This window comes from Aegilops tauschii, chromosome 2 (genome assembly GCF_002575655.3).
Source record: "Aegilops tauschii subsp. strangulata cultivar AL8/78 chromosome 2, Aet v6.0, whole genome shotgun sequence".
NCBI lineage: Eukaryota > Viridiplantae > Streptophyta > Magnoliopsida > Poales > Poaceae > Aegilops > Aegilops tauschii.
Window position 1 is genome coordinate 19,512,121 of NC_053036.3, and position 26,321 is coordinate 19,538,441.

Consider the following 26,321-nt stretch of genomic DNA (forward strand, 5'->3'; position numbering starts at 1 on the left):
ACACTAGCACACTCACACCTCTATTTCGTTATGTCTGGCAAACCACAACGGCTCTGTGCGGTCAAGCTAGCTTTACATATCAAATATTAATGCAAACCAACATATCGAACATCCATGTAAAGCAATGGAATGATAGTAAAAAATCAGTTATGTCGGCGCCTGACATCACAAAAGTTATCTCACTAGGATTTCTGGTAACTAACAAAATAATTGTTTTCTTTATGTAGACTCAATGTATAAGGATGGCGTTGGTATTCAACATTGAACACTGATATTTTCAATCGCATTTGCTGGTAAACTGACGTAAAGCCGTACGCAAAGAAATGGCAGAGGCTGCTCTTGTGCTTGTCATAAAAAAGATTGGCATAGCTATGGCAGTAGAGACACTGAAGTACGCTAGACCATTGCTTGCAAGGAAAACTGGGCCCGTGGCAGCACTCCCGGATAACATGAGACTGATAAAGAATGATCTTGAGCTTATGCAAGCATTTCTCAAGGATATTGTCACGAAGGGTCGGATAGATCAAGTCACCGAGACATGGACAGGGTAAGTCTGAAGATTGGCATATGATATGGAAGACATTGTGGATCAATTTATTTATGTTGTTAGTAAACACCATCAGGAAGGATCATGGTGGGTTTATGTGAACAAAATCATAAAGAAACCCGATCTCTGTTTACACTAGATGAAATTGCTATGGCACTTAAGAGAATAAATCTAGAGCTTACACAGCTTAAACAAAATAGAGACTGGACTCAACAAATCTCTGTTATGAGTGATGTTCCTACAACAAATTATGACAGCCAACAGCAATTGTATCTTCCTGGACATGGTTACTCAATCTCTGATGATGAACTTGTAGGACTTGGTAAAAATAGAGAAACCTTGATGAAGTCACTGAGTTTGGCAGAATGTTCTCATCTGCAGATCACTGCTGTGTGGGGTATGGGTGGCATTGGGAAAAGCACTCTAGTCAACAATGTGTTTAGAAACGAAGCATCCAATTTTGAGTGTCATGCATGGGTTTCCGTCTCTCAGTCATATAAACTAGATGATATTTGGAGAACTATGTTAAAAGATATCTATTCTGAAGACAAGTTTGATATTGCAAAGATGAGCAGTGCAGAGCTACAAGTGCAATTGAAGAAAATCTTAGAGACAAAGCGATACTTGATCATATTGGATGATGTATGGACTGCTGAAGATCTCTTTAAAATTAAAGAGGTCCTTGTTGATAAGGACATGGGAAGCAGAGTAATAGTCACAACAAGAACTGAGGAAGTAGCTTCAATAGCTGATGATAGCTACAAGATCAAAGTTGAGCCTCTTGAGGAGGAGGATGCATGGGGCCTATTTTGCAGGAAGGCATTTCCCAAAATTGAAAATCACATCTGCCCAAAAGCATTACAAGAGTGTGGTAAATCGATAGTGGAGAACTGTGATGGTTTACCATTAGCTCTTGTGTCCATAGGGAGTAGATTATCTCTTAAATCGCTGAATGTTACAGAGTGGAGGCTATTTCTGGATCAGCTTATCTGGGAGCTACACAATAATGAGAACCTAAATCGCATGAAGAAAATTCTGAATCTGAGCTACAAATACTTGCCCGACTATTTGAAAAGTTGTTTCTTGTATTGTGCCATGTTTCCAGAAGACCACATGATCCACAGAAAAAAATTGATTAGATTGTGGGTCGCTGAAGGATTTATTGAACAAATTGGAGGTTTTAGTTTAGAATATGTTGCTGAAGGTTACCTTACAGAACTTGTTCGACGAAGCATGCTACATGTGGTTGAGAGGAACAGTTTTAATAGGATTCGATGTCTTCGAATGCATGATCTTGTGCGTGAGTTAGCCATATGCCAATCTAAAAGAGAGAGTTTCAGTACGACTTACGGCGATAGTCTTGGAGGGACGCAGGTGGAGTCGGATTCTCGTCGTTTATCGGTGCTTCAATGCAGAAATGACATTCGATCGAGCACAGGTCAATTCAGGCTTCGTACATTCATAGCATTCCGCACTAGCATGTCACCATTTTCATGGTTTCCCTCAGAATCTAAGTACCTTGCTGTGTTGGAGCTATCAGGCTTACCTATTAAGACTATTCCAAATTCGATTGGAGAGCTATTCAACCTAAGATATTTGGGCCTCGACAACACGAATGTGAAGGTACTCCCAAACTCTATTGCGAACCTTCAGAACTTAGAAACGTTGAGTCTTCAAGGTGCAGACTGTCTGAATCTTCCACAAGGGTCTGAAAAGCTGAAGAGATTGAGGCACCTTCTTATATATAAATGGCTGGATAAAACATTTTCAATCTTGGTAAGATTTGAATCCATGGAGCCATTTGAGGGATTGTGGAACTTGAAGGACTTGCAAACTCTGCATTCAGTTCGAGCTAGTAAAGTTTTCATTGCAAAACTAGCAAGTTTATCTCAGCTGAGGTCCCTTAGTATTACTGGGGTAAGGAGCATCCACTGTGCACAATTGTGCGACTCTTTATCAAAGATGCACCAGCTCTCAAAATTACAAATAAAATCCAGTAACGTAGATGAAGTGCTCCAACTTGAAACTTTAATATTGTCAAACCGTCTTGAAAAACTCACTTTCTCAGGGCGATTTTCCGAAGGAACTTCGAAATCTCCATTTTTCTCAACCAACAGAGATAGACTTCACAGGATCTTTCTACTTTGGTCCCAGCTTGTGGAGAACCCATTACAGTGCCTCTCTGAATTTTCAAATTTGACTGAAATAGGTCTTAAAAGGGCATTTACTGGACAAGAGCTAAACTTCCATTCAGATTGGTTCCCAAATGTGAGGATTATTTCTTTGCTTGATTTGCCACATGTGAACCAAATCTGCATACACGAGGGAACTTTGGTCTGCCTTGAAGAATTTGTGATCAGTGGCCTTGCCGAACTGCGGGACATTCCTGGGCTTGGACACCTGAAATCCCTCAAAGAAACACGGTTTAGTAACATGCATCCTGATTTCATAAGGAATCTTCAAGCGGCAAGACTAGAGCACATCCCCATATCCTACTACAGGACAGTGCGGTAATTGAACCATCCTGGCCAATATATTATGTTTGCACTTTTCATGCCATTCAGTGTGTGTGTGATCGATCAAATTCACCAAATTCTAGCTTTTTAGGTTGACGAAATTTCGTTCTGTTGCAGACCCAGAGTGGCATAAGTCTTATTGGGTTTGCAGTCATTATCGTCGGTGAGGCAGTTTTATACTGTTGCCATCCATCTTGATTTTTACAGTATTTATGTTTAGTGGTGCTAAGCTACTGCTTCGAGATAATTATTATGTATTTTTACATAGTGATTCATGTAATAATGTTGAAAACTTCAGCTACTTGCTCGACACATGTTCAATAGAAAACAATCCTTATTTGCCACTTGCATGCCATGCCCCAGTGCAAAGCATCGGAACTTTTTGCTCATCGGTCGCGGTTGCTGAGGTTCAAACTTCACAGTTCAGTGTCTTTTAGCTCTTGTCCGGGGAAGGGAAATAAATGCTTTATGACTTGGCCGTCGAATTGTCGATACGACGACGCCGGATTCGAGCTGGTGGAGAGGCGGCAGCTGCGAGAAGTGGAGGAGGCGGCACGACGGTGGTCCATCGTTGGAGGAGAGGGAGCTAGCTAGGGTGTTGCCAGAGAGTGAGGAGAGAGTGAGGGATTTTCGTTTGAAGCGAACCCTCGTGTTCCCTATTTAAGTCGAAGGCATCGTTTGCCGAGTTTTGGAACTCGGCTTAACCAGGCGCATGGTCAACTGTACATGACCCGGTGTCCCACCTGTCAGTTTTTACCGAGTTTTCCACACACAAAACTCGGCAAAGCCGTGACGCCTGGCATTTCGATTTAAAAAAATGAAAAATGAAAAATGTATACCGAGTGCGTTCATGACAAAACTCGGCAAACGTGGGACCCATGGAATTCTGATTTAAAAAAATAAAAATAGAAAATGTTTACCGAGTCTCACTTAGCCGAAACTCGGCAAACAAAGGCTGTCGTCATGGCTCCGTCGACTACCGTATAGCAGGGCCCACTTGTCAGGCTTTGCCGAGTGTATTTCTGCAAGAACTCGATGAACATGAGATTCTGTCGAGTTTATTATGTTTGCCTAGTTGTTTCTCGTTGGAACTTGGCAAAGGCACAGCTCTGCCGAGTTGCTTATGACTGCCGAGTCCAATTTTGGATAAAACTCGGCAGAGAGAAGTTTGCCGAGTTCCCGACAGAATGAACTCGGCGAAGTGTCGGAACTCCGGACAAAACCAGATTCTAGTAGTGTTTAGGTAGTTTGAATACTAATATACAACTTGCATGCTGAGCTAGCTTGCTACACTAGGGCGTAGTGTACTTGCATTTGCATACACATGATAGATCATAGAAGAGCTGTCCTTCTATTCGATCAGGTGGTGAGAAACATTTCAGGAGAGGTAATATTCAGTAGTACTTGTCTAAGTAAATTTGACATGCATGCACGAGAATCCCTGTAATTTTGTTTACCTTGGAAAGTTTTGCTAGTTTATCGGAGCATAATTGATGATAGACTGGTGAATGTATCTGTGGGTGTGGTTCTGGTTGTGATCCTGCAAAAGCAGAAAGATGTAGTTGTTGGACATGGAGGTAGACTAGGACAGCACCAACCACAGTGCCCTTTAATTTTGTCACACTTTAAGTGCAGAGGTTAGCTTCTTGGGAGTTGCTGGGGTAATTGTTTATCCCTAATCATGGAGTAAACAATAGTATATTAAAGCTATAGTGCGTACACGGCAACTTTGAGTGCTTTTCTGATGGACCAACTTTGGAGTTGTTGGTTGGTGATAGTATAGACTATCATCCTGCGCTAGTTTTGCTCGTACTGCTAGTTGCTACAGACTTATGCACAGCTCGATTGAGACATACCTCTCACACTATACCTTTGGCTCTGAAAGGAAGAAACTGCAGAGAGAGCACAAACCTGTATGGCGATGATGAAGGCAACTCGACCAGACTAGTACCTGTGGTGCAGGTCTCTCCTACTCTTCCTCTTCTCCTCCTTGCTGGTCTTATTTCAGTATCTGAGAACTATTATCTGCAGCCAGCCCAGCCATTGGTGATGTCGTTATGACGAATTTGAGCCTGCGTAGTTCGTCGAGATGGAATCTAAAGCTGAATCAGCCCCTGTTAAATGCGCGCGCGGATGAAATAAAACGGTACTGTTTCACCATACTTATTGTACTCCTTTTTTTTGGTTGTGTTATGTACTCCTATTTCTGATTTGTTCATGTTCCTAGTTATGAATATGGTGCATCTGCACATGAGTGTACCGAAAATTCGAGAAAGCCTAGTTTCGTCTATTGAAGTACATGCATCAAGAGAATATGGTTGTCTTGTGTGTGTCCCATAAGGCCATGTAGCGGTGACACTCGGTCCTCGCAGGCCTCTGGCAGCAGGGTGGGATATTCTAGGCAACCAAAGAGTGGATAAGGGAATGTGCTCTAGGAGGGTATTTTCTATTTGTCTTTTTGTTCTTAGGGGGATAAATTTTCGATCTATTCATAATCAATCATGTTAGTACAGAAAACATCAGAGGTAACAAAAACTACAATCATGTTCGTGGACCACCTATCGTCGACTACAAGCACAGGCGCGAGCTGAAGGTGCACCACCGTCATCACCCCTCCTTCAGCAGAGTTTAAAGATAAGGCCTAGCCTAGACAAGGTAGCAAGCGACAGAAGAAGATAAGGGACTAGGAGTTTGGCCAAGCACAGTTTGAAGGAGAAGTCATTCTGTTAGCTAACCGTGACCAAGTCTCTTCAGGGCCTGCTTTTTATAGAGAACCACAAATAGAAAGTTAGAAATGCATCTTCTCAACCGAAAGTCATATTCTGAGCTCGAGCGCACATGTGCTCGATATCCCCCTCGTTGATTCACCCCGAGATCCCCTTTCCCGAGCGTATTGCGTGCGGTATAGTAACTCGTATTCCATCGCTTTTAAGGATCATGGCCCACGCAGGGTCACCCATAAAAGCAACGTCCCCGTTTATTTGTTTGACGGACCTAACAGAACCAAACGTCATGGGCCGATTACTTGTCGATTCTGTTCCATAGAAGGCCGTCCACGCCGTCACATTACTTTGCACGATCGCCAACGAACACGGCCGCAAGACAAATGTGATATGATGATTACGAACTTAATTAACTACGGCAGAACAACAAACTTGGAGATGGATTACACCACACCACTAGCTCTAGGCGGGTAACACAACGCCAGCAAACTAATCCGAGACATAAAGCATGCCTGCACGCAGGGCAGGTGCTCAGTTGCACAAACACATCATGAATGCAGAAAACAAGTCGTGCTTGCGATTGACAATTCAAACTTACTGAAATCGTTTGGCATTTTTCACTCACCACTACACGCCACCAGCTAATCTCAGCTCCATCGCTTTCGTAAAATTGTTCCTTTGGTGCCCCACCACACCACAATTTTTGCAACTCGCCGGCTTCCGAGGCTGCTTTGGCACATCACCGAGATCCGGGTAAGTACGTAGTTCTCTTGTGCCCCAGCCGTCGACACACCAACAAGCATCACACTCTTGATCGCGACCTCCGCTGCTCGATTTTGATCTGCACATGAACAAAAACAAGAAACAGTCAGATCATCATACTACCAGAGTACTCTTTTTAACACATGTCCTTAATCAACATAATCCTCAGGGACTCAGTACAAAAACACTCAAAACTCTACACGGTCTCAGTGTACCAGGACGCCAGCTAAGATCACAGTCTGGTTATGGTTTTTTCACACCGACAAATGTCCGCACGGCTCGTACTTTTTTTTTCCAGAATTGCTCAATCATGAGGTAATTTCCATTGGTACTGTTTAGTCAATTATTAATACAAACGTGCTCTAAAAGTACTATGTAGACAATTTCTCATTCTACCGAATGAACGTCACTACATCGATAGATCTATGCATTCTACTACAATTTCATTCAAGCATTATCAACAAATTCAGATCCAATCCAAGCTTACACGCACGCAATTTTTGGACCATGACAGGGCCTGCGGGTTCATCTTACCAGTTGATAGTTTAGACTGCTGCAGCGGGCTCTTCTGTTTTCCCAACACGGCGGTCTGTAACTCACACATCTGCGCGGACAGGCCGCCGACGGTTCATCCACTGCCAGGAAAGTCGCCACCGCCCTGCTTGTTGGCAGATCCCCTCTCCTGGTCACTCTCACTCACCTCCTCCACCAGAGGATACCTTACAAAGCCAACAGAACACACAAGCAGACGCAAATCAGAACATAAAGCCGAACAACAGTTTAGCAAGTCAGCTAGCTTGATAGATCCATGGATTCATCTTACCTTCTAATTAGCTGCATTTGGAACTCCATCGCTCGAATGGATTCGTGTGCGCTGGAGCACCCCGCTGACTGGAAATGGATTTGGATACCGCAGCTGGGGAGCCGCCGGCCTGCAGTGAATGATTCAAGCCATCCACCTACGTAAAGCGAATTTCCTGGTCCACGGACCAGATTACCGCCACCAAATTACAAGCCATGGCTCATCTTCAGTCAGGTTTTCTATGAACACCCTAACTGCCTTCTCAAAAGTGCTTATGCGGGGTGGGAAAGGCGTCAAGCTTGGGGCAGAGGCTCCAGTCCTCAACCTAAAAGCAGTTTCAATGATTGTGTCAAACAATTTAACCCACTGAATATCAAGCTGCGCATGAAGGTGTGACATGAATTAGTGTGCAAACTGACTGTTCTGACTTGAAGATAAATTCAACATTGCTATAAAGATCTACAGTACTATATTTTCAGGCTTTGTAAGGTCATACAGTTTGGTTGGATTTCTGCTGGGAGCACTCCATGGTTTGGTAGGAGTTAGTGTGCGAACTGTCTGTTTTGAACGGCTAATTTCATCTCTCGGTTCATAGTTTGAAGTACTCCCCGCAGAAATTAAACCAAAGTGCATGACCTTAGAAAGCATGAAATTATAGTACTGTAAATCTTCATAGCAATGCTGAATTTAACTTCAATTCAGAACTGACAATTTGCACACCAATTAGTCTCACACCATGGACACCCAGAAATTCAACCAAACTGTATGACCTAAAAAGCATGGAAATATTTGTACTACTGAAAATATTCGTATGAATGCTGAATTTAATGTTATCACTGACCTCTTGTTCCAACGAGGAACCTGAAGATTCATCTTCCCCGTCGACAGCTCGGAAGTGAGAGGCGAGCTGCCCCTTGTCACTTCCGCCGCTTCAGCAACGCCGCAGATCCGCCCTTTGGCGCTCACACCCATGGCCTCCTGCAGCATCACCTTGACCACTGTCCACCTGGTGCCATGTGCCGGCGACCTTCCAGCACTAGACTCTCCCCAACCTCAATCAGAGTGGATCTGGGAGAGACAAATCACAAAAGGTTAACCGCTGGAACTCGACACTGGAAAACACACAAGGTCGATTAGTAGCATCGGATCGACATACCTCCTGATTGCAAGAGGAAATCCATCGCTTTCGGTCGTGTGTTCGTCCACTCCCTCCCTTGCTTCTGAAGTTCCAAAATGACGGCCGCGTTGGGGTAGAACAGACTCACCTTGCATTGAATCCATGGAGCATCGACTTTTCTGAGCCACAGACCAGACAGAAATCGAGAACCTGATCCACGGCTCACCTCGTTTCTGATTGCTCCGATCAACATATCACAACATCGATAGACATGAACATCTTTCAAGCTTGGGCACTGAAGAAGCAGCCGTTCTGCAGAAAGTTCCTTAGCCTGTAAATACTCATGCACTAATCATAAGTTTGGACATTGAAGAAACATCCAGTCGGTACAGAACAAGAAAGAATCAGGACACACTTTTTCCATACAAAAAATCTGTGAAAAATCAGGGAAATTTGATAGAATTCTCTGTACAACTTTCCCAATGAGCCCACATGTTTGGCCAGACGAGACCTGAAATTATTACCCTACTATTATTCACAGCTAACTTAATTGCACATGTCCTTATGACTAATATGCAAACATGGTCTAATGAACCAAAAGCTTTACAAACTGCTGATCTCTGTCTATGGTGCTGGGCCTCTAGTTCATGTCTTCGTCGAGTGCTGCAACCAAGAAATTATAGATGCAAGCTTCTCACCCATTGCGTGTGCAGACGGTTCATATATTCGGGCACAGTGATGCCCTCAAAATTGTTCTGTCATATTAACCTTAGACATCTCCAAAATCAGCTACACTGCTTTATTTGGTCAATTACTTTTAAATTGTTTTCAAGAGTAAGCAACAATCTTCTAAAAACAAAGTGCCCTGCCAAACTACACGACGTAGCTAATATAATTTTGCGCAAAGATGACTGCAAAATGGGTCTGCTATACTAAACTTACACATTTCCTGTCCTACAGCAGCAGTAGTTATATGTTGTTTAGTAGTTGAAGTTCACCTTCTCAAGTCAGAAGCAATTCCCTTAAATCCAAGGTCCTACAGCACTGCCTGTACGCTTCTTGTAGTAATTTACATAGTAACATTGGTCGTTGCTAGTTAGTTCTGTTCTACCGACTTTTACCATTTTTAGCAAAGTCAGTAGCAATAATTCCTATTGAACGAAAAACTAACCACTTCCCCGATCAGACATGACTCTAATCCAGATCACTAACGGATTCCTACAACGAAGTACTACTATATCCACAAAAGAAATACACCTTTACCATGTTGCGCACTAACCTCTTTAACCACCGAGGAGCTTGTGGGCTGGCCTTCCCGTGGAGACCTGCGAGGGCGGCGACGAGTTCTTCCTTCTGCCAACCACACCACGCTCGAGCAGATCTGTGCGTCTGCACTCGCGGCCGGCGCCGGCACCTAATCCACACCAACAACCGTCAAGGCAGCCATTCGCCGCAGCGGATCTCGCATGCATTCAGTGTCGTCCACCGCTTCAATCAGTCAAACCGAGATTACAATCACCACTGCAGATATGAACATACAGATCCCCAAAGGATCGAAACATTACCGGCTGATTAGCTGCTGTAGGAATCCCATCCCCATCAATGGCGTCGTCTTCTTCGGGCGCCTGCCCTTCGAGGAACAGGAACCTTATCTTATCTGCTCTGCTCTATCGCAATGAAAATGGGCATCGACTGCGCCCCGACCCCACGAGGACGGAAAGCACGTTTTCTGTTCCACGGATCAGCATTGGCGTTGACGTTCCGAGCCACGGCTCAAACATCAGACACGAACGGCCGGCCCGATGATGACCCACATCACAGCACGGGGACATACGTAGAGACCTGATGGCCCGATTAAAAAACACACGTATTGTGCCAGGCACCTGACATGGAATAGATCCCCAAGCTATATTCGGTGGTCCGGATAAAGAGAGCAGTTGCGCCCGAGTGCAAAAACTTCGTGTTCTCAACTTCCTTCCTTCCTCTCTCTCTCAGTGGCGGAGCTTGAAGTTCATTGTTGGGCGGGCTAGGTGGCCCAAACAGAAGGAAATAGCCTATGGGCTGGTGTTCATTGATCCACATGTTCCTCTTCTCCATTTCTTCAAGGATGCTCATCATCACCATGAAATCTTCATCTTCATCGCCATCAATGTCCGAATCCGATGAATTGATGAACTCCTTGAAAATGAACTCATCAATCTCCATGTGATCAGACCCATCCTTCGATGAACCCATCATTTGCCTACAAATGTGCAAAAGAACATAACAAAAACAGCTCCAACATTTCCACAAACACATGGTGGGCGATGTGTATGTCAGACGGAGTAGGACGTACCAGTGTGGCGTGTGGGGCAGTGACCATGTCCAATACGGCAAGGACGTCCAGGGACGATGGGGGGTGGTGGCGGAGCTGCCAGTTGGCGTTGGACTAGGACGACGTCAAATCTAGGGTAGGAGAGTAAGAAACGGGCAAGACGCGGCACGAACGAGGAAAGGAGAGGAAGATGGCGAGGGTGGAGGTCGATTTTGGGGGATTTGACGTGTGTCCGGTGTGTTGGGTTCGATGTGGCGGGCGGATCTGAATTCCCCGAAACTCGCCCCACATATGGTCTGGACTTGAGGGGTACTGAACAGCCCGGACATACAGGTTGGGTTTGAAGGTCGGTTGGATGGCGTTCTTTTGTCCGGGCTGTCTGCCAGGACATATGGGGAGTAGGGGGGTCCGGTTGGGGATGCTCTTAGAGGGATGCCAGCCTGCTGGAAAATTATTAGAAATGAGAAAAAAAATTAATATTTTTAAACCGCGTGTGCTTCTGTTTCATTATGCCCATCAACCATCACACGCCAGGCGATCTTGGATCAACATTATTATTAATTAGATGCAATGGCAGTGGTAGCGGGGGTGCCGAGATTCCTACTCTATGAGGTCGAGTTTTTTAAGTTAGCTTTACATATCAAATATCCATATGATTACATTCAAGCATCCATGTAAAGCAACCATATAATTATCAAAAACCCGTAAGGTTGCTTCTCCACTATAGAACACCCAACTATTAAAATTAACTCACCAGCTAGGATTTTCGGCATTTGACAAAATATTTGTTTTCTTTATGTAGATTTGTTGTGCAGGGATGGCATTTTTATCCAACAATGAACATTGATTTTTGGAACTATCTTCGCTGAAATATTGAGGTAAAACTACACGAAGAGAAATGGTGGAGGCTGCTCTTCTTCTTGTCACAACAAAGATCGGAATAGCTGTGGGAGCACAAACGCTTCACTACACTAGGTCTGTTGCAAAACTCTCAGAGAACATGACACTGATAAGGAATGACCTAGAGCTTATTCGAGCATTTCTCAAGGAGATTGGAAAGAAAGCTTCGACAGATGGAGTCACTGAAACATGGATTGGGCAAGTCCGAAGATTGGCGTATGATATGGAAGACATTGTGGATCAATTTATGTATGTTGTTGGTAAACACCATCAGAAAGGGTCATGGTGGATTTCTGTGAAGAAAATCGTGAAGAAACCCCAATATCTGTTTACACTAGGTGAAATTGCTACTGGCCTGAAGAAAATAAACCAAGCCCTTACACATCTTAAACAAAACAAAGATTGGACTCAACCAATAGCTAGTGTGGGCGATGTTTCTGCAACAAATTATGACAGCCAACAGCAACTATATCTTCCTGGACATGATTACTCAATCTCTGATGATGAACTTGTGGGATTTGATAAAAACAAAAGAATATTGATGGAGTCACTGAATTTGGAAAATTGTCCAAATCTGCAAATCATTGCCTTGTGTGGTATGGGTGGTATCGGGAAAAGCACTCTTGTTAGTAATGTGTTCAGAAATGAAGCATCCAACTTTGAATGCCATGCATGGGTTTCCGTCTCCCAGTCATATAAACTACATGATATTTGGAGAAGAATGCTGAAAGAAATCTGTGCTAAAGACAAGAAAGAATTTGATGCTGAGAAGATGACCTGTGGAGACTTACAAGATGAATTGAAGGAACTCCTGAAGACAAGGCGATACTTGATCATATTGGATGATGTCTGGAAAGCTGAAGACTTCAGAAAAATTAAAGAGGTTCTTGTTGATGCAAAAATGGGAAGCAGAATAATAGTGACAACAAGATCTGAGGAAGTTGCTTCAATAGCTTATGATGGTTGCAGGATCAAAGTGGAGCCTCTTGAGGAGGAGGATGCATGGCGTCTATTTTGCAGGAAGGCATTTCCAAGCACTGACAATCACATCTGCCCATTAGCATTACAAGAGTGTGGTAAATTGATAGTGGGGAGGTGTGATGGTTTACCATTAGCTCTTGTGGCCATAGGGAGCTTATTGTCTCTTAATGCGCAGAATGTGACATAATGGAAACTATTTGACGCACAACTTATTTCCGAGCTACACAAAAATGAGAACCTAAGTCGCGTGGAGAAAATTCTGAATCTAAGCTACAAATACTTGCCCGACTGTTTGAAGAGTTGTTTCTTGTATTGTGCCATGTTCCCAGAAGATTACATGATCCATAGAAAAAGATTGATTAGATTGTGGATCGCTGAAGGGTTTATTGAACAAATTGGAGCATGCAGTTTAGAAGATGTTGCTGAAGGTTACCTGACAGAGCTCGTTCGGCGAAGCATGCTTCATGTGGTAGAGAGGAACAGTTTTAACAGGATCAGGTGTCTTCGAATGCATGATCTTGTCCGTGAATTAGCCATTTTCAAGTCTAGAAGAGAGAGTTTCAGTATGACTTATGATGATAGTCATGAGGTGATGCAGGTGGAGTCAGATTCTCGTCGCTTGTCGGTGCTCCAATGCGAAAATGACATTCAACCAAGCATAGGTCAACGCAGGCTTCGTACCTTCTTAGCATTTAGCACCAGCATGGCATCATCTTCTTTGTTTCGCTCTGAATCTAAGTACCTTGCTGTGTTGGAGCTATCAGGATTACCTATTATGACTATTCCAAATTCAGTTGGGGAGCTATTCAACCTGAGATATTTGGGCCTCGATGACACCAAGGTGAAGGTACTCCCAAACTCTGTAACAAACCTTCACAACTTAGAAACACTAAGTCTCCAAGATGCTGATTGTTTGAAATGCCCGCGAGGGTCTCAAAAGCTGAAGCGATTGCGGAACATTCTTATGTTTAAATGGATTGTTAACTCACCCTTGACTTTTGGAAGGTATGAATCTATGGAGATGTTTGATGGATTGTGGAATTTGAAGGAATTACGAACTCTAGATGCAATTCGTGCTAATGATGATTTCATTGCAAAACTTGTTAATTTATCTCAGCTGAGGACCCTTGCCATTACTGGGATAAGGAGCATCCACTGTGCACAACTGTGTGACTCTTTATCAAAGCTGCACCAGCTCTCATTCTTGGAAATAAGAGCCAGCAACGAAGATGAGGTTCTCCGGCTTGAAACTTTAAAATTGTCAAACCGCCTTAAAAAGCTCACTTTATCTGGGTGATTTTCTGAAGGAACTTGGGAATCTCCATATTTTTCAACCACCGAAGATGGAATTCACAGGATATTTCTAATTTGGTCCCAGCTAGCGGAGAGCCCAGTGCTGAACCTCTCTAGATTGTCAAATTTAAGTCAAATATATCTTAAAAAGGCGTATACTGGACAAGAGCTGATCTTCCATCCAGGGTGGTTCCCAAATGTGAAGAATATTGCCTTGGGGGATTTACCATGCGTCATTCAAATATGCATACACGAGGGAGCTTTGGTCCACCTTGAAGAACTTGTGATCAGAGACCTTGCGCAACTGCGGCACGTCCCTACAGGCCTGGAACATCTGAAATACCTCAAAAAGGCGTTGTTTCTTGACATGCATCCTGATTTCGGAAGAAATCTTCAAGCGGCAAGATCACATGATCATATCCCGAGAGTCACCTGCAGTATACGGTAATTGAAACATCATCAGCGAGCCAATATATTATGTTAGCCCTTCCCATGCATTCGATGTGTGCTGGATCACCAGCACCAAACACTAGCTATTAGAGTTGATGAAATCTTGTTCTGCTGCAGACCCGGAGTGGCATGAGTGTCTTGCATTGATGGTTTGTAGTTATAATCATTGGTGAGGGAGCTATGGATCTCTGTTGAGGAATGGCGATTTATGGGACAACTGTCATTCTTCTTTCTATGATTATCTCTTCTTATTTAAACAAGGACTGGTTTGTAATAACGCATGGGAATGATTTCTATTGCTTCTATCCCATCTTGGTTTTACAGTATTTATTTATGTTTAGTGGTGCTAAGCTACTGCATGAGATAATTTTTTTGTGCTTTTACATAGTGTGATTCATGTAATAATGTTGAAAACTTCAGCTACTTGCTCAACACATTTTTAAGACAAAACAATCCTTATTTGCCACTGAATGCTACATATGCCCCAGTGCGAAGCATCTGAACTTTTTCCTCACCCTCTGGGGCTGCTGAGGTTGAGAACTTCACAGTTCAGTTTCTTTTAGCTCTTTTTTCTGGGAAATGAATGTTTTTTGACATGTAACATTTGCAGTATCCATTACATTCACACCATCTATTTATCTGCTGCACTACTGTTACATATTGGTGCACTGTGTATTAGAATGCCATGAGTACTGCTGGTGTTAGATAAGTTCCAATCATATGAGAAAAGAACGAACAGCAACCCTTCTGAAACTGTTAAAACAAAATCAGAGTAGGCGGCTGCTAATCACCGAAAACTTTTGGTCAGTTGGCTAGGGTAAATGAGGTACTTAGAATGCTAATATAAACTTACATGATTAGCTTTCTTCACGGAGGCATACTGAGCCTCTCATACATGCTAGATACGTACTAGAAGAGTTGCCCTTTTATATTCTGTCAGGTGAGAGACATTGCAAGAGGGATAGTATTCAGTAGCACTTGTCCAGGTTTATTTGACTTGTGAGAACTGGGCAATGGTCTAGTGGTAGGCTCACAGTGGTGCATCCGTACTAACCAGAGTTGTTCGAATACTGTCACAGGCGGGTAGGCTCTATCTTATTTAATTTCGACGGCACTCCTTCCGCATTGGACTTGTTGCTTGTTGGTTCACGTGAGTACACTTGATGACAATCTGGTTAATGTCTTTCTGTGTGTGTGGTGATCTTTAAGAGATGAGATGTGCCTTTTGGCAAGCTTTTGTCCTTCAGTTCTCCATGGTCTGCATCTCTAGCAAAAATTCAAATTTGTGTCATAGCCTCATAGGATATCTCTGCTGATTCAGACTTGCAGCATACAACCTTCAAGGAAATTCTTGTGTATTTTTTTTTAAAGAAGGAAAAATGGTGCTGCAGTTGATGAGTGAAATCTGAAGATGTTAACTGGAAGTATCAGAACAGTTTGTCGTGTGAATAGTGGCTTCAAGCGAACACAAACACCAGCACGCATCAGCCTTTATTTGTTCTGCCAGTTTGCAGAAGCAGATGCAATGGAGCTCCTCATGTTCGAAATGCTTCCTGAAACATCTACCAGTTTCTAAACAGTAGACAGAAACTGGGGCACAAGAACAAATCAGTAAACCGTAGCATAGCATAGCAGGAACCGTGTTACGCAGTCTGAAACTCTGAACTAGAACAACCTGTTTGGTGTGGTCGAGGCGCAAGCAGAGCAGGGGGGGTCGACTAGCACACCAGGAGTAAGAACAGAATCGGGAGAACATGCACCCAACTGGAGTGCCCTCGTATAAAAAATAGGAAATATTGGAAGCATTTAAATTTTAAGAGCCGTGAGGACCAGCCCAACCATGAGAGCTCGGAGGCCGAAAGTTCTTGGGAGTTGCCAGGGGTGATTATTTATCGCTAATCATGTACTCGTAAACAATAGTATATCAAATCGAGTACTATATATAGGGCAACTTGGAGTTGTTGGGTGGATGCATTATCGCTGCTCTGCATTTGCATATCTTGCCTATACTCGTTGTTACGAACTTCTGCCCATCTTGGAGACATCTCTCCTGTTTGGCTCGGAGAAGAAGAAACTCCATACTACCTGCGTGGGTGTGGCGACGATGAAGCTGGTTCGACCAGATTACTAGAGGTACGCACAGTTCCTACTCATCCTCTTCTGCTCCACCTTTTCCATCTTTCAATATCTGACTGAGATCTACTGGATTAGTTTTTCAGCCAGCAGTGTGCGATGTCAACCACCATGATGAATCTGAGCTCGGTGCGGTTGGTTGCGAGTTGAGACGGGATCTACAAACTGAATCTGTCTTCCCGTTGAAGACCCTCTCTGTTAAAAGACTCACGGAAGAAACAAAATGGTACTGTTAATTAGTACTCCCCCTGTAAACTAGTATAAGATCTTTTAGAGTACTATCGAGAAACATTTCTATTTGCATTATGTGATATCAATCAATCGTCTAATTCCCATCAATAGTAAGAAAGACTAGAGGAAATCTCGAATACACGCCACCAAACACCATGTTAATCAAATCATGTGGGCTCAATCTGAGTTGGCGTTAGGCACGAACCGTACATAGTATGGATTTTATTGTATGACATTGAAACATACAGTAGTACATATTTGACAATACATCTGAGTTTGTTGGTGGTGTTGTAAATCTCATTTGGAGGCAATTTCCAGGGATCAATGTATCTACGATTTTAGAATTGCGCCTACACGTAGAGTGGCGTTGCCAGAATTTTAATTAACCTAGCTTGACTAATTAAACATACAAAAGGTACACATCAAGCATCAATTTAAAGCAATCATATTTCACAGCGCAACCATAGGATCGCTTCACCGTACAGAACATCTCACTAGCCTGGAATTTCTGGCATTTGACAAAATGTTTGCTTCTTTATGTAGATTTATTTAACGTGCAAGGATGGAATTGCTATTCAACATTGAAGGTTGATTTCTGGAGCTGTTTTGGCTGAAATACTGAGGTCAAACTGCATAGAGAGAAATGACGGAGGCTGCTCTTCTTCTTGTCACAACAAAGATCGGAATAGCTGTGGCAGCAGAAACGCTTCACTACACTAAGTCTGTTGCAAAACTCTCAGAGAACATGCCACTGATAAGAAATGACCTAGAGCTTATTCGAGCATTTCTCAAGGAGATTGGAAGGAAAGCTTCGACAGATGGAGTCACCGAAACATGGATAGGGCAAGTCCGAAGATTGGCTTATGATATGGAAGACCTTGTGGATCAATTTATGTATGTTGTTGGCAAACACAATCAGAAAGGATCATGGTGGAGTAGTGTGAAGAAAATCGTGAAGAAACCCCAGTATCTGTTTACGCTAGGTGAAATTGATACTGCTCTTGAGAGAATAAACCGAGTGCTTATACGTCTTAGACAAAACAGAGACTGGACTCAACCAATAGCTGGTGCGGGCGATGTTTTTGAACTAAATTATGACAGCCAACAGCAATTATATCTTCCTGGACATGATTACTCAATCTCTGATGATGAACTTGTAGGATTTGATAAAAAATAGAGAAATTTTGATGGAGTCACTGAATTTGGAAAAATGTCCACATCTGCAAATAATTGCCTTGTGGGGTATGGGTGGAATTGGGAAAAGCACTCTTGTCAGTAATGTGTTTAGAAATGAAGCATACAACTTTGAATGCCGTGTATGGGTTTCTGTCTCTCAGTCCTATAAACTAGAAGATATTTGGAGAAGAATGCTGAAAGATATCTATTCTAAAGAGAAGAAAGCTTTTGATGGTGAGAAGATGACTTGTGCAGAGCTACAAGATGAACTGAAAGCAATCCTGAAGACAAAGCGATACTTGATCATATTGGATGATGTCTGGACAGCTGAAGATTTCAGAAAAATTAAAGAGGTTCTCGTCAACACAAAGATGGGAAGCAGAATAATAATCACAACCAGATCTGATGAAGTAGCTTCACAAGCTGATGATGGCTACAAGATCAAAGTTAAGCCTCTTGAGGCGGAGGATGCATGGCATCTATTTCGCAGGAAAGCATTTCCGAGAACTGAAAATCACATCTGCCCATTAGTGTTACAGGAGTGTGGTAAATTGATAGTGGGGAGGTGTGATGGTTTACCGTTAGCTCTTGTGGCCATAGGGAGCATATTGTCTCTTAAGGTTCAGAATGTTACAGAGTGGGGACTATTTGATGCACAACTTATTTCTGAGCTAAACAAAAATGTGAACCTAAACCATGTGGTGAAAATTCTGAATCTAAGCTATAAATACTTGCCTGACTATTTGAAAAGTTGTTTCTTGTATTGTGCCATGTTCCCAGAAGACCACATGATCCATAGAAAAAGATTGATCAGACTGTGGGCTGCAGAAGGATTTATTGAACAAATTGGTAATTGCAGTTTAGAAGATGTTGCTGAAGGCTACCTGACAGAGCTTGTTTGACGTAGCATGCTTCATGTGGTAGAGAGGAACTGTTTTAACGGGATCAAGTGTGTTCGAATGCATGATCTTGTGCGCGAATTAGCCATTTTCCAATCAAAGAGAGAGAGAGTTTCGGTACAACTTATGATGAGATGCAGGTGGAGTGAGATTCCAGTCGCATGTCAGTGCTCCAATGCAAGGATGGCATGCAATCAAGCATATGTCAATTCAGACTTCGCACTTTCGTAGAATTTAGTACCAATATGTAAGCATTTCCATGGTTTTTCTTACAGTCGAAGTACCTTGCTGTGCTGGAGCTGTCACGCTTACCTATTGAGACTGTTCCAAATTCAATTGGGGGGCTATTCAATCTTAGGTATCTGGGCGTCGACAAAACCAATGTGAAGATACTCCCAAAATCTGTTGTGAACCTTCACAACTTAGAAACATTGAGTCTTCAAGGTGCTGACTGTCTGAATCTACCGCAAGGGTCTCAAAAGCTGAAGAGGGTGCGGCACATTCTTATTTACAAATTGATGGATAAAGCATTTTCGATTTTTGAAAGTTATGCATCTATGAAGCCTTTTGAGCGATTGTGGAGTTTGAAAGACTTGCAAACTCTGGATTCAGTTCGTGCTAGTAAAGTTTTCATTGCTAAACTTGGAAATTTATCTCAACTGATGTCCCTTTGCATCACTGGGGTAAGGAGCATCTACTGTGCACAGTTGTGTGACTCTTTATCAAAGATGCACCAGCTCTCAACATTAGAAATAATAGGCAGCAATGAAGATGAGGTGTTGGAGCTTGAAGCTTTAACATTGTCAAATCGTCTTAAAGAGCTCAGTTTCTCAGGGCGTATTTCCGAAGGAACTTTAAAATCCTTATTTTTCTCAACCAACGGGGGTGCACTTCACAATATATCTCTATTTTGGTCATAGCTCTCTGAGAACCCAATACCACGCCTCTCTGAATTGTCAAATTTAACCCAAATAGGTCTTACAAGGGCATATACTGGACAGGAGCTAAACTTCCATCCATAGTGGTTCCCAAGTGTGAAGATTATTGCCTTGTGTGATATGCCCCATGTTAATCAAATATGCATACACGAGGGAGCATTGGTCCACCTTGAAGAACTTGTGATCAGTGGCCTTATCGAAATGCAGGACATCCCTACTGGCCTGGAGTATCTTAAATCCCTCAAACATGCGGTGTTTTATGACATGCATCCTGATTTCGTAAGAAATCTTCAAGCGGCAAAGGTAGATCATATCCCAAGAGTCCACTACAATATACGGTAATTGGAACATCCTCAGCTAGACAATTTATTACATTCGCACCTTTGATGCCATTCAATGTGTGCTCTTTTGGAGTTGATGAAATGTCGTTCCATTGCAGATCTGATTTGGCATGAACCTTTCTTGCGTGGATGGTTACAGTTATTGTCGTTAATAAGAGAGCTATAAATCTCCGTCGAGCAATGGTGATTTACGAGATAACTGTCATTATTATTTCTGTTATCATTTCTGCTTTATTTAAACAAGAACTGGTTTGTAATAATTCATGGGAATGATTTATATTGCTACTCTACCATCTTGGTTTTACATTACATAGTGATTCGTGTAATTATGGTGAAAACAACATGTACCTGGTGAACACATGTTTAAGAGAAAAATCCTCAACTCCCACTGAATGGTATCCTCATTTGCCTCATCTGAACGTTTGCTCATCATCCAGGCCTCTGAGATTCAGAGTTTCACAGGTCAGTTGTTTTCCACAGGTTTTCTGGGAGCTAAATGCTTTATGACATGGAAGTATGCAATACCCATTACATTCCTACAGTAAGTTGTGCCATTTATTCACCCTGCTGCACCAATTTGTTGTGGAGTTCTGGAACCATTTTATATGTTTCTGTTTTCTTTAGTCGCTGTATTATAAATTTATAATGCCAACTTGCCCAGAGTGCTGGTGTTAGATATCTCTAACTTCACCAAGTAGGGTGCTAATCGGTGACCCTTAGGGTACCGAGTTCTAACCGTCTTTAACTGAATCAAATTAACTAAATTTCCACAATCAGACATTGCCGGTGAGGTACTATTCAGTAGTACATGTCTGAATTTATTGTACCTCCATGCGTATGAGTGAATCCCTCGGTAATTTAGTTTACCTTGGATAGCTTTGTTAGTTTATCTGAGCATACTTAATGACTGACAGGTTAATGTATCTGGTCCTGATCCTGAACACACAAGATGCGGTTGTTGGACAAGGATGTAGACAAGGAGAAGTAGACAAGGACACGACCAACCGTAGAGCCTTTTCTCAAACTTAAGTGTGGAGGTTTGGTTCTTGGAGTTGCTGGGGCCTGGGGGTAATTGTTTAGCCCTAATCATGGAGTAACAATAGTATATTAAGGCTGCTATACTGCAACTTGGAGTTGTTTTCTGACGGACCAACCAGGAGTTGTTGGATGATGTATCATCGCCAATGATGGATTATATCAACTTAGCTCTGAGGTAGCTAGAGTCTTCCTGCTCTAGTTTCGCTCGTACTGCTAGTTGCTGCAGACTCACGCCCAGCTCGGAGACATCTCTCCTATCTTTGGCTCAGAAAGGAAGAAGCTCCAGATTAGAGTCCAAACCTGCATGGCGGTGACGAAGGCAACTCCACCAGCTTAGTACAGGTGCAGGTCTATTCTACTCTCCCTCTCCTCCTCGTTAAGAAGTGAGAACTTTTATCTGCAGCCAGCCATGTGTGATGTCCTGACGCTGAATTTGAGCTCTCTGCGGTTTCAGTTTGTTGAGGCCAAATCTGTGAGCTGAATTTGTCCCTGTTAAAGTACTACTATTTTATGCCTACTGCACTCCTGTTTTTGATTGGTCCAAGTTTCCATTTCTGATTTTTTTAGTTGCCTATTTCTGATCCCCGGGCATCTGCGTGAATGCTCCAAAATTCAAGAAAGCTTATATGTATTGAAGTACTATGTTCTAGAGAGAAAGGTTTTACAGTATCGGGAAACATGCCGGATCTCACACAATAATTGCCATACCCATTGTCCTTTGCTAATACGATAGGGTGCGATGGTTGATGTTTTTCCTTTTTGTTCTTGTTTCCCCAGCTCTATATGCCAGCTTTTGGCAGATTCTACAATTTTCACCCTTTTATATGCACAAGCAGTGCTCCTGCTAGTTCCAGTAAAAAGGAAATATTGACCGGGTGTCTCTCTGATCCATTATGTCTAGTAACCAGCGCACCAGTCAAGTTTATCAAGCTAGCTCTACATATCAAATATCCATGTAAAGGCGCCTACGGTGATTTCGTAAAGTCTCAAGATGATATGCCGGCTCAGTCTGAGTCCATGTAAAGTATTACCTCTGTCCTAAATTACTTGTCTTAGATCTGTCTAGATACATCTGTATCTAGACAAAACTAAGACATGTATCTAGACAAAACTAAGACAAGTAATTCGGGACGGAGGGAGTGCATTTCAAACATCCCAGTAAAGCAGTCATATAATCATCAAAAATCTGTTACGAAGTTGTCCCGCTAGCTAGGATTTCCGGTATTTGATAAAATGTTTGTTTTCTTGTTGTAGATCGTATGTGTAAGGATGATATTGTTATTCGACATTGAATGTTGATTTCTAGAATTCTTTTTGCAGAAATATTGAGGTCAAACTGCAGGAAGAGAAATGGCAGAGGCTGCTCTTCTTCTTGTCACAACAAAGATTGGAATAGCTGTGGGAGTAGAAATGCTTCACTACGCTAGGTCTGTTGCAAAACTCTCTGAGAACATGACACTGATAAGGAATGACCAAGAGCTTATTCGAGCATTTCTCAAGGAGATTGGAAGGAAAGCTTCGACAGATGGAGTCACCGAAACATGGACAGGGCAAGTCCGAAGATTGGCGTATGATATGGAAGACATTGTGGATCAATTTGTGTATATTGTTGGCAAACAGCATCAGAAAGGATCATGGTGGAGTAGTGTGAAGAAAATCTTGAAGAAACCCCAGTATCTGTTTACACTAGGTGAAATCGCTACTGGCCTTGAGAAAATAAACCGAGCCCTTACACATCTTAAAGAAAACAGAGATTGGATTCAACCAATAACTGGTGTGGGCGATATTTTTGCAACAAATTATGACAGCCAACAGCAACTTTATCTTCCTGGACATGATTACTCAATCTCTGATGATGAACTTGTGGGATTTGATAAAAATAGAAAACTATTGATGGGGTCACTGAATTTGGAAAATTGTCTAAATCTGCAAATCATTGCCTTGTGGGGTATGGGTGGTATCGGGAAAAGCACTCTTGTCAGTAATGTGTTCCGATATGAAGCATCCAACTTTGAATGCCGTGTATGGGTTTCCGTCTCTCAGTCCTATAAACTAGATGATATTTGGAGAAGAATGCTGAAAGAAATCTATCCTAAAGACAAGAAAGAATTTGATGCTGAGAAGATGACTTGTGCAGAGCTACAAGATGAACTGAAAGCAATCCTGAAAACAAAGCGATACTTGATCATACTGGATGATATCTGGACAGCTGAAGACTTTAGAAAAATTACAGAGGTTCTTGTCGATGCAAAAATGGGAAGCAGAATAATAATGACGACAAGATCTGAAGAAGTTGCTTCAATAGCTCCTGATGGTTGCAGGATCAAAGTGGTGCCTCTTGAGGAGGAGGATGCATGGCGTCTTTTTTGCAGGAAGGCATTTCCAAGCACTGGAAATCACATCTGCCCATTAGCATTACAAGAGTGTGGTAAATTGATAGTGGGGAGGTGTGATGGTTTACCATTAGCTCTTGTGGCCATAGGGAGCTTATTGTCTCTTAAGACGCAGAATGTTACAGAGTGGAAACTATTTGACGCACAACTTATTTCCGAGCTACACAAAAATGACAACCTAAGTCGCGTGGAGAAAATTCTGAATCTAAGCTACAAATACTTGCCTGACTATTTGAAGAGTTGTTTCTTGTATTGTGCCATGTTCCCAGAAGACCACTTGATCCATAGAAAAAGACTGATCAGACTATGGGTCGCTGAAGGGTTTGTTGAACAAATTGGAAATTGCAGTTTAGAAGATGTTGCTGAAGGTTACCTGACACAGCTCGTTCAACGAAGCATGCTTCATGTGGTAGAGAGGAACAGTTTTAACAGGATCAGGTGTCTTCGAATGCATGATCTTGTACGTGAATTAGCCATTTACCAATCTAACAGAGAGAGTTTCAGTACGACTTATGATGATAGTCATGGGGTGATGCATGTGGAGTCGGGTTCTCGTCGTATGTCGGTGCTCCAATGCAAAAATGGCATCCGACCAAGTACTGGTCAATGCAGGCTTCGTACCTTCATAGCATTTAGCACCAGCAATGCATCATCTTCATTGTTTCCCTCAGAATCTAAATACCTTGCTGTGCTGGAGCTATCAGGATTACCTATTGAGACTGTTCCAAATTCAATTGGGGAGTTATTCAACCTTAAGTATTTGGGCCTCAACAATACCAATGTGAAGATACTCCCAAAATCAGTCACGAAGCTTCACAACTTAGAAACACTGAGCCTTAGAGATACAGATTGTTTGTCTCTACCTCGAGGGTCAGAAAAGCTGAAGAGAGTTCGGCACATTATAATTCTTAAACTTCTGGACAAAACATATGCGAGTTTCAAATGCTTTGAACCTATGGAGCCTTTGGAGGGATTGTGGAATTTGAAGGACCTGCAAACTCTGGGTGCAGTTCGAGCTAGCAAAATTTTTGTTTCAAAACTAGCAAGTTTATCTCAGCTGAGGATCCTTAACATTGTTGGGGTAAGGAGCAGCCACTGTGCATAACTGTGTGACTCTTTATCAAAAATAGACCAGCTCTCGGCATTAGAAATAACAGCCAGCGATGAAGATGAGGTGCTCCAGCTTGAAACTTTGACATTGTCAAACCGCCTTAGAAAGCTCACTTTATCAGGGCGGATTTCAAAAGGAACATTGAAATCTCCATTTTTCTCAAGCAACGGAGATGTCCTTCACAAAATATTTCTACGTTGGTCCCAGCTCTCAGAGAACCCAGTGCCGCGCCTCTCTGAGTTGTCAAACTTGACCGAAATAGTTCTAAGCAAAGCGTATACTGGACAGGAGATAAACTTCCAGCCAGTGTGGTTCCCAAATGTGAAGATTCTTTTCTTGTTGAATTTGCCACATGTCAACCAAATATGCATACACGAGGGAGCTTTGGTCCGCCTTGAAGAACTTGTGATCCGTGACCTTGTTGAACTGCGGGACATCCCTACCGGCCTGGAACATCTGGAATCCCTCAAAGCGGCGCGCTTTTTTGAGATGAACCCTGATTTTGTAAGAAATTTTCCAGCGGCAACACTAGAGCATGTTCCGGAAGTTTACTGCACCATATGGTAAGTGCAACATCCTCAGCTGGCCAATATATTAGATTCGCCCTTTTCATGCCATTCAATGTGTGCTCGATCACCTGCACCAAATTCTAGCTTCTGGACTTGATGAAATTTCCTTCTGTTGCAGATCCGGAGAGGCATGAGTCTTTCTTGCGTGGATGGGGTTTGCAGTTAGTTATTGCCATCAATGTGGGAGCTATGTATCTCTGTTGAAGAATGGCGATTCATGAGACAACTGTCATTCTTCTTGCTATTATTATCTCTGCTTATTTAAACACGAACTGGTTTGTAATAACGTATGGGAATGATCTGTATTACTGCTATCCCATCTTGGTTTTATACACCATCTAAGTTTATAGTGGCGCTAAGCTACTGCGCGAGATAACTATTATGTATTTTTACACAGTGATCCATGTAATAATGTTGAAAACTTCAGCTACTTGCTCGACACGTATTTAAGAGAAAACAAACCTTATTTGCCCCAGTGTTAAGCATCTGAACTTTGTGCTCATCCTCTGGGGCTGCTGAGGTTCGGAACTCAACAGTTCAGTTTCTTTTAGCTCTTTTTCTGGGAATGAAAATGTTATGGCATGTAACTTATGCAACACCCCTTACATTCATATGGTTTATTTATCTGCTGCACTACATATTGGTGCACTGTGTATTAGTAGAATGACAAGGGTACTGCAGTCAGATAAGTTTCATTCATATGAGAAAGGAACAAACAGTAACCCTTCCGAAAATGTTTACAAAAAATCAGAGGAGGCGGCTGCTTGTCATCGAAAACTTCTCATCGGTTGGCTAAAGTCACTTAGGCACTTAGAAAGTTATAATTCTAACATAAAACTTACATGATGAGATTTCTTCACGGAGGTGTGAGCTGAGCCTTGCACACATGCTAGATGCAAGAAGAGTTGCAAGATTGTGACATTAACTAGTGCTTCGGCATGTGAGAACTGGGAAGTGATGATTAATCAGGGTAGTATTGTAGCAAGCACTAGCAGGCTGCAGGCGTGAGGTGTGATATTATTTCTGCCGGTTCGCATCAGCATGTGCAAATCTGTATTCAGTTTCTGTATACAGTTCGTCAGCCTGA

At 42.5% G+C, this 26,321-nt stretch overlaps 1 protein-coding gene, 1 long non-coding RNA gene and 4 pseudogenes across 4 annotated transcripts; 5 read left to right on the plus strand and 1 right to left on the minus strand.

Annotated features, from left to right (window-relative positions):
- The first annotated feature begins 323 nt into the window (after nt 1-323).
- On the plus strand, nt 324-3,061 carry LOC109775742 (disease resistance protein RPM1-like; annotated as a pseudogene).
- Nucleotides 3,062-4,874: 1,813 nt separating this feature from the next.
- LOC109775743 (disease resistance protein RPM1-like) lies at nt 4,875-15,000 on the plus strand (annotated as a pseudogene).
- Nucleotides 6,165-10,266, minus strand: LOC109775746 (uncharacterized). Of its 3 annotated transcripts, XR_012201626.1 has the most exons (7): nt 10,033-10,266; nt 9,747-9,955; nt 8,507-8,779; nt 8,192-8,418; nt 7,372-7,675; nt 7,083-7,267; nt 6,165-6,627 (listed from the first exon to the last, which is right to left on the minus strand). It is a non-coding gene; the product is annotated as an uncharacterized lncRNA (long non-coding RNA). The 3 variants fall into 3 exon arrangements; XR_012201625.1 differs by having other exon boundaries at nt 9,747-10,036; XR_006669161.2 differs by having other exon boundaries at nt 8,192-8,779; nt 9,747-10,036.
- A 2,324-nt stretch (nt 15,001-17,324) lies between the features above and the next one.
- LOC109775744 (disease resistance protein RPM1-like) lies at nt 17,325-19,159 on the plus strand (annotated as a pseudogene).
- On the plus strand, nt 19,006-20,124 carry LOC141040630 (disease resistance protein RPM1-like; annotated as a pseudogene).
- A 1,204-nt stretch (nt 20,125-21,328) lies between these two features.
- LOC109775745 (disease resistance protein RPM1) lies at nt 21,329-25,709 on the plus strand. Its single transcript, XM_045232492.2, has 3 exons — nt 21,329-21,503; nt 22,482-25,228; nt 25,353-25,709. Exon 2 carries the CDS (start codon nt 22,512-22,514, stop codon nt 24,657-24,659), a length of 2,148 nt encoding a protein of 715 aa, XP_045088427.1. The 5' UTR covers nt 21,329-21,503; nt 22,482-22,511; the 3' UTR covers nt 24,660-25,228; nt 25,353-25,709.
- Nucleotides 25,710-26,321: the final 612 nt, after the last annotated feature.

Bases quoted from the DNA above. Each gene is read 5' to 3' on its own strand.
- LOC109775745 (XM_045232492.2), top strand. From the start codon at position 22,512: ATGGCAGAGGCTGCTCTTCTTCTTGTCACAACAAAGATTGGAATAGCT.